The 8,782-nt window shown below is 35.1% G+C and overlaps 1 protein-coding gene across 10 annotated transcripts in view; it reads left to right on the top strand.

The window, feature by feature from the left end:
• RAP1GDS1 (RAP1, GTP-GDP dissociation stimulator 1) overlaps positions 1-8,782 on the top strand; it is a 132,330-nt gene that overhangs the window by 71,106 nt on the left and 52,442 nt on the right. For 7 of the 10 annotated variants that reach the window (XM_014534013.1, XM_014534015.1, XM_005859269.2 and 4 more), the window contains one exon: positions 3,045-3,191. The exons of the other annotated variants lie outside the window; for them this stretch is intronic. In XM_014534013.1, the coding sequence (XP_014389499.1) occupies positions 3,045-3,191 (147 nt within the window). The remainder of the gene's footprint in view (positions 1-3,044; positions 3,192-8,782) is intronic. 10 annotated transcript variants of the gene reach the window in all.

The raw sequence follows: 8,782 nt of genomic DNA on the forward strand, positions 1-8,782 counted from the left end.
CATATGTCTCTCAGCCTTCTGTATGTCCTCTTTCAAAAAGTATCTATTTAGGTCCTTTGCCCATTTTTTGATTGGATCGTTTATCTTCCTTTTGTTAAGTTGTATGAGTTCCCTGTAAATTTTGGAGATTAAACCCTTATCATATCAATCAATGCAGAAAAATCATTTGACAAAATCCAACACCCTTTCTTGATAAAAACTCTCAGCAAAGTGGGAATAGAGGGATCATACCTCAACATAATAAAAGCCTTATATGACAAACCTACAGCCAACAACATACTCAATGGGCAAAAACTAAATCCATTTCCCTTAAGAACAGGAACAAGACAAGGATGCCCACTTTTCACCACTCCTGTTCAACATAGTACTAGAAGTACTAGCCATAGCGATCCGACAAGAAGAAAAAATAAAAGGCATCCAAATTGGAAAAGAAGAAATGAAACTGTCCTTATTTGCAGACAACATGATATTATACATAGAAAACCCCAAAGACTTCATAAAAAACTATTAGACCTAATAAATGAATTTGGCAATGTAGCAGGATACAAAATTAACACCTAGAAATTTATGGCCTTTTTATACACCAATAATGAACTCACAGAAAGAGAAATGAAAAAAATAATCCCATTTACCATTGCACAAAAAAATTAAGATACCTAGGAATAAATTTAACCAAGGACGTAAAAGACCTATACTCGGAAAAATACAGGACATTGAAAAAAGAGATAGAGCAAGACATAAAAAAAATGGAAGAACATACTATGTTCATGGATTGGTAGAATCAACCTCATTAAAATGTCCATACTCCCTAAAGCAATCTATAGATGCAATGCAATACCTATTAAAATACCAATGGCATATTTCAAAGATCTAGAAAAAACTCTCCAAAAATTCATCTGGAATAAAAAATACCCAGAATAGCCACAGCTATCCTGAGAAAGAAGAACAGTTGGAGGGATCAGAATACTAGACATCAAACTATATTACTAAGCCACGGTTCTCAAAACTGCCTGGTACTGGCACAAGAACAGACATAGAGCAATGGAACAGAATAGAGGACCCAGAAATTGACCCAAGTCATTATACTCAATTAATATTTGACAAAGGAGGCAAGAACATACAATGGAATCAAAATAGCCTCTAATAAATGGTGCTGGGAAATTTGGTCAGATACATGCAAAAAGAATGAAACTAGACCACCAACTTACACCATACACAAACTCAAAATGGCTAAAGTACTTGAATGTAAGACCATAAAAATCCTACAAGACTTCATAGGCAGCAAAATTGCAGACATATGTCATAGCAATATCTTTACAGACAGATCCTAGGGCAAGAGAGACTAAGAAAATAAACAAATGGGATTACATCAAAATAAAAAGCTTCTGCACAGCAAAAGAAACCATCAACAAAACAACAAGAAAACCCACTGCATGGGAGAACATATTTGCCAATGTTATCTCTGATATGGGTTTAATCTCTAGCATTTACAGGGAACTCATACAACTCATCAAAAGGAAAATAAGCAACCAAAAAATGGTCACAGGAACTAAATAGAATCTTTTTGAAAGAGGACACTCAGAAAGCCATCCGGCCAGGGGCAGGGACCGCAGGAGGTTTGTCAGCCACAGGAGGTTGGCTGTGGGAGCGCACTGACCACCAGGGGGCAGCTCCTGCATTGAGCATCTGCCCCGTGGTGGTCAGTGAGCATCATAGCGACCGGTCATTAGGTCATAATAGTCGCTTTGGCTTTTATATATATAGATAATATTATTGGACAGTGAAACAATATATAGGACCTCAGTTTCAGTTCTTTCATTAGAAAAATGAAAGTTTTTTATGTACTAACTTTATAGATATATTTCCTTTGTGAGCCATTTCTTTTACTGATCCTTTCTTGATGCTTCTCTAGCTGCATTATCCACTGTAACTAGCCACTAGCCAGATTAGTGTCTTTGAGCAATTAAAATGTGGCTAGTCTGAATTGACATGTAAATGTAAGTGCAAAATACACATGTATTTCAAAGATTTATTACAAAGAAGAGAATGTAAAATATTTCATTAATAATTTGTAGGTTGATTGCATGTTGGGATGATCATAATCTAGATATATTGAATTGAATGAAATATATAGCTAAAATGAATTTTTAACCTGTTTCTCTTTACGTTTTTAATGTGGCTACTATTAAATTTATGTATGTGGCTTATATTTATGGCTGTCAAAACTCTTGGACAACACGTTTCCTAGAGTCTACCATCTTTTATATCAGGAAGTCAGATTTAGAAAGACTTTTTTTTTCATCTTCTTTCTTATGTTCCAAGGTTAGAAAGTATTCTAAAACTCTATGTTCCAATAGTTAAATGACATGTTGTATATAACATAATGTATGTTTGACCATCATTTGACCATTTGTTGTAATGTTGAACTATATTGGTGTGTTCTAGATTGGAGAGAAAAAGGAAAAGTGAGGCGCACAAACTACCAAGAATTAAAAAAAAGGAACATGCTTATGCACTATAGAAAATGTCATTAAAAAGACTCTAGTCCTAATATTTAGGCATTATATATTGTGATCTAAAATTATACTATGCCATAGACAGTTTTCTTTGATAATATATAACTTTGAGAACCACTGATAGAAAGATATATTTAGTGATTTTCAAGTTGAGAAAAAATTTCCAAAAGAATATTAGTTTTATTTTTTTACTCCTTATGCAGAATTGTCATTTGTGAAAGAGGGGGAAAATTTCATGTTATAGTTATAAACTCCTAAAACATAGAGAAGTTCTTTAAGCTCCTATATTACGCCAATGCAAATAATCTTTTCTTCTTTTAGAAAGTGATTATCTCTTTTCCCCATCCCACCCGCATTTCCATGTTTATTTGTTTTGTTTTGTATTTCCAAAAAGACACTTAATGCCCTTCTTAGGTTTATTTTTTATTTACTCATTAAATAAGGAATAGCACTGTTATGTTTTATATTTGAAACTGTAAGGTACATTTCTTTTTTATTTTATTTTAAATTTAACTCTTTGTTTTACAGATGAGGGCAGAAGTGCAGTTGACCAAGCAGGTGGTGCACAGATTGTAATTGACCATTTAAGGTCACTGTGCAGTATAACAGATCCCGCCAATGAGAAGCTCTTGACTGTCTTTTGTGGCATGCTGATGAACTATAGCAATGAGAATGGTAAACAAAATTGAAAACTTGCTTTATCTCGGGGGGAAAAATTAAAAATCAACATTACTATAGCAAAAAACAAAAATATTTAGAAACATTATGAACAAAGAATTCATAAGTGACATGTAAAATTAGTAAATAGTTAACAAAATTACAGTATTTGAAAAACACAGAATGGTCTAATGTATTAAATGACACTAGTAATTGAAGGAACTCAAAAAAAACACACACAATGGTATGGTTTAAGATTTCTTGCTATGAGCATTTTAAAAATAAATTATTAAAATAGCTTTTCCCTGTCCAGGTGACTCATTTGGTGTATGAACATTGTCCCATATCTTAAAAGGTGGCAGGTTTGATTCCTGGTCAGGGCACATACCTAGGTTTAGGTTTCGAGTTTGATCCCTGGTCAGGGAGTGTATGGGAGGCAACTGATGTCTCCCTCTCCCTCTCTCCCTCTCTCCCTCTCCCTCTCCCTCCCTCTCCCTCCCTCTCTCTCCCTCTCCCTCCCTTTCTCTCCCTATCTCCAAACTTAATAAAGCCATATCCTCAGGTGAAGATTTTTTAAAAATATATTTTATTGATTTTTTATAGAGAGGAAGGGAGAAGGATAGAGAGTTAGAAACATCGATGAGAAAGAAACATCGATCAGCTGCCTCCTGCACACCCCGTACTGGGGATATGCCCACAACCAAGGTACATGCCCTTGACCGGAATCGAACCCGGGACCCTTCAGTCCGCAGGCCGACGCTCTATCCACTGAGCCAAAGCGGTCAGGGCTGGGTGAGGTTTTTTAAAAAAATACCTTCATATTTATTCCTTCATATTAATACCAGGAGTAGCTTTAAAACAAACACTGTAAAAAAAAAAAAAAAAAAAAAAAAAACACAAACAACCAACCAACCATAAACACTATCTTTATAAGTAAAGTTATTTTATCTAGATACTAGATTTAGTTGTAAGAATAACAAAAATTTTAAATAAAATCTAGCATAAAAATAAAGTTTAGAACAGTTGCAGATGTCTAATTTGAGAAATTTAATAAGTACTTTATAGCCTATGTGGTTGTTAATCAAATGCACATAAAAAGGGTGGCATGAAGGCTTCACTATACTTTTAAATGTCACAAAATTCATTTATTTTATATGAATTACTTTGTATGTCAGATGTTAAAATTCTAGTAACTTCCTAAAATAGAAATCAGGTCTTTCTGTGGTTTATTTCATAATGCCATTTTAAATTGGAGTCTGTGACAGAGACATTTTATTTGTATATTGACCATGCAATATTTTTCTTTACTTTCATGTGTTTTAGAAACATAAGGCATTTTAGGCATATTTTTTTATTTTTTTTACTTAGTAGTCATGGGTTTAAAGAAATATTCTCAACAATTGGAAAAAAAAAAAGATAAACGTCGATAGCACATGACTACTGACATTTGACCTTAGTGTTGGAGATGATAGCAAATGGCAGAGACTGTGGCTCTTGTCCCATTGAAAGGGTAAAACCACTACCCTCTTCTCTAGCCAGTTTCTGTAGAGCAATTGGGTCAAACGCTACCAAATCTTTTCATTTGGGGGAGAGCGGTAAGCTGAAAAATCTAGCTTTTCCCGTGACACCTGATTTTTAAATGTTGAATTACATTTGCTTTTTTAGCACTTACAAGTTAAACAGAATGTTTCCTGGGGTTACATCATATCCAAAAGACACAAGTTTTAAACCTGAGTTAAAATTATCCATAATAATAATAGTTTTCTTTCATCAAATGGCTTGTCTATTACACTCAAACTAATAATAAATGGCAGTCTTTGTTATAAGGTCAGTTATTTCTGTTTTCCTTGCCCTGTCATAGAATCATTTTTTAAAAGAAAATGTCCTAACTATGAATAAGATAAACAGAAAGAACAGTCTGGGTAACCTGCAAAATGAATAGCTAGTGCCTAAATAATTTAAATTTGACCATAAAACACAGGTATCTGAATTGCATTAAGAAATCATTGGCCAGTTGTTCATTTTGCTTCATTTTTCTTCAACTTCGTTCAGGCTTGGACACCTGAGTAAGTGGGAAAAGTGCTAAGTGGGAGAATGATTTAGAAAGATAAATGGAAGAAACTAGTCATGGAGTGATAGCAGCTTTGGGTATAAAAGAATTAGCCTTGTTATGCATCTAACCTGTTTGTTTGTCCTTCGAGGAAGCTGTTGCTCAAAAGTCTGTACCAAAGCATATCACATGGCCAAATTGTCATCAAAAACATCACTGATTCTAGTCCAAAAGAGCCTGTGATTGAATCCATGTTATAGGACAAGCATGTCAAACTCAAAGGCTAACACGGGCCAAATAAACAAGGTTTAACTTTTTGTGGGCCACAAAAAAACAAAAGCTTCAATTTTCATAGAAACGTAGGTTTATTTCAATAGAGACATGCTGAATACAAAGGGCTGAAATAAATGAGTAATTGTTAACATAAAATAATAGAACATTTTAATAAAAATTAATATTTTTTCTTGAACATTAACTTACCAGACACTGAATAACTGCACAAAACTGATTAACACAAATTAATAAACGTAACGCAAATAAACCTATTTTTCTTGTTCTCTGAAAGTGAAATATTTCCTGTTGTGCACACCAAAAAAGTCAGTCCAAGACTAATGACGTGGCAATAGGCTGCTAAAATATTCACTGCTAGTGTTAGTGGAGAAAAATGGTGCGCCTGTGTGTAAGGAAAATGAATGCAACATGATTATAGTAATCAGTCATTAGCGAATGTTGTAGTTTGTTATTAGTAATTATCTATAACAGGATATTGTAAAAATTAAGTCATGAAATTTTTATTAAAACGTTTCTTACATACCGTTATATTGGCTGGGCCGCAAAAATATTCATTGTGGGCCATGAGTTTGACATGCTTGTTATAGGCTATCACAATGTTTAGAGAAGTGCACTGAGAACATAATGATTAAAAACATGAGTGCACAGTCGAAATGCATAATATATTTCTTCTGTAGGAGTAGTTTTTTTTCCCCTGGTGTGCAAGTATTCCCAAGAAGTAACTTATATACTTTGGAAAACTCTATTAACTTTTCTTAGACCGTTATTGGAGCAGTGGTGTTTTTGTTCCATTAATCTAAGCTGCAGTTTGAATTCAGCTTTCAAAACTTGGTACGTAAAATAGAAGTAAAGTTATTTTTAGTATGTTAAAGGAACAAATGCCAAACATAACTATCCCCTTTCCGCTGCTTCCCTTTATGTTTGTCTTTCATGAGGATCATAGTTTAAGAAGTGGTTCTTTTTTAATTTACATTTAACTTACGTTTTATTCTTTTTTAAATTTTCATTTGCATAATTATTAAGCATCTTTGTTTTGTGTGTCAATTATTTATTTACTGTATTCTTTAAAATATGCATTTGAAGAGTTTCCAACTTAAATTCTAGGTCTTGTTGGCTAACTTTAAATCATTTGATCCTGTCCACCTAGATGAGTCACTGAAACAAAAAAAAAAAACAACAGTAGAACTTTATGAAACTTGGGAGCCACTTTTTATTAGCACTGGTAAAATAAAGGAAGTTTCTTGTTATCTGTATTTACTATTGAATTTCAGTATACAAGCCTCTGCTACTTTCTGAGTAGAATAGTTGGGTGAACTCCTTGTTATTCTAGCAGAAAAATGAACTGTACCCATGGACCCAATAACTTAAGCCTTATTTATAGGGAGTTATTCTTTAGTTCCATATATAAAAAATTTTAAATATAAAGATAAGTATTAGAAATGGTCACAAAGACCCACCAACATAGTTTCTCTGACAAGAACATTTTCAAATTGTTTATTAGTCCTAAAAATGGATTGACACCTGACTGAGACTTAGGATATGTTGATTTCTGTCCATATAGTGGACAACCCTGATCATACCCAATTTTTAAATCCATTAAATAGGGACTAAAACAAGTTTCCTACACACATGCAAGGCATATATTGTGAAAATGCTTACTTGGTAAAGGTATTTTTCTACCCATTTATAAATTTGCATACATCCCAAGGTTTCTGAGTTTTAAAACTTTTGAACTCACTCAAAATGATATGCTTTTTTTTTTAATTAAATCTTTATTGTTCAGATTATTACATTTGTTCCTCTTTTTCCCCCCCATAACTCCCCTCCTCCCAGTTCCCGCCCCACCCTCCGCCCTCACTCCCCACCCACTGTCCTCATCCATAGGTGCTCGATTTTTGTCCAGTCTCTTCCCGCATCTCCCACACCCCTTTCCCCCCCAAGAATAGTCAGTCCATTCCCTTTCTATGTCCCTGATTCTATTATAATCACCAGTTCATTCTGTACATCAGATTATTTATTCACTTGATTCTTAGATTCACTTGTTGATAGATGCATATTTGTTGTTCATAATTTGTATCTTTACTTTTTTCTTCTTCTTCCTCTTCTTAAAGGATACCTTTCAGCATTTCATATAATACTGGTTTGGTGGTGATGAACTCCTTTAGCTTTCCTTATCTGTGAAGCTCTTTATCTGACCTTCAATTCTGAACGATAGCTTTGCTGGATAAAGTAATCTTGGTTGTAGGTTCTTGGTATTCATCACTTTGAATAGTTCTTGCCACTCCCTTCTGGCCTGCAAAGTTTCTGTTGAGAAATCAGCTGCCAGTCGTATGGGTATTCCCTTGTAGGTAACTGAGTCTCTTTCTCTTGCTGCTTTTAAGATTCTCTCTTTGTCTTTTGCTCTTGGCATTTTAATTATGATGTGTCTTGGTGTGGTCCTCTTTGGATTCCTTTTGTTTGGGGTACTCTGCGCTTCCTGGACCTGTAAGTCTATTTCTTTCACCAGGTGGGGGAAGTTTTCTGTCATTATTTCTTCAAATAGGTTTTCAATATCTTGCTCTCTCTCATCTTCTGGCACCCCTATAATTCTGATGTTGGTACACTTGAAGCTGTCCCAGAGGCTCCTTACACTATCTTCGTATTTTCGGATTCTTTTTTCATTTTGCTTTTCTGGTTGGGTGTTTTTTGCTTCTTCGCATTTCAAATCTTTGACTTGATTCTTGCGCTCCTCTGGTCTGCTGTTGGGTGTCTGTATAATATTCTTTATTTTAGTCAGTGTATGCTTAATTTCTAGTTGGTTCTTTATCACAACATCGAGGGTCTCATTAGATTTCTTGTAGATCTCATTAAGCTTATCGGCAGTTTCTAGAAAATTATTGAAAGACCTTAAAAGTGCAGTTTTGAGCTCTATATCCACCATTTCTGTCTCCGCATTTTTTTATGCTTTCTTGGTGCACCCCCTTGTGGTCTTTGTGCGCAGTCTTGTAGTTAAGCCTTGATTGTTGTTGGTAATACTGGGGGTGATTTGGCCTCCAGCCTAACTGGCTATGAGAATCAGCTGTGTCTGAAGTGGAAGAACTTCTGTGCTGGATCTCTAGGGCGGTGCTAATCTAGCGTTTGCCTAAGGCTATCCGGCAAATGCCTCTGTGCAGGGCTTGGGCGGGGCGGGTCCCCCGGGATCTACAGGGTGGGCGGAGCGAGCAGTTATGGCTGCTCTCAGTCCCGTCCCCAGGGGCTCTGCCTCTCAGAGTCCCAGCAACCGCTGCAA

This window comes from Myotis brandtii, unplaced genomic scaffold (assembly GCF_000412655.1).
Source record: "Myotis brandtii unplaced genomic scaffold, ASM41265v1 scaffold124, whole genome shotgun sequence".
NCBI lineage: Eukaryota > Metazoa > Chordata > Mammalia > Chiroptera > Vespertilionidae > Myotis > Myotis brandtii.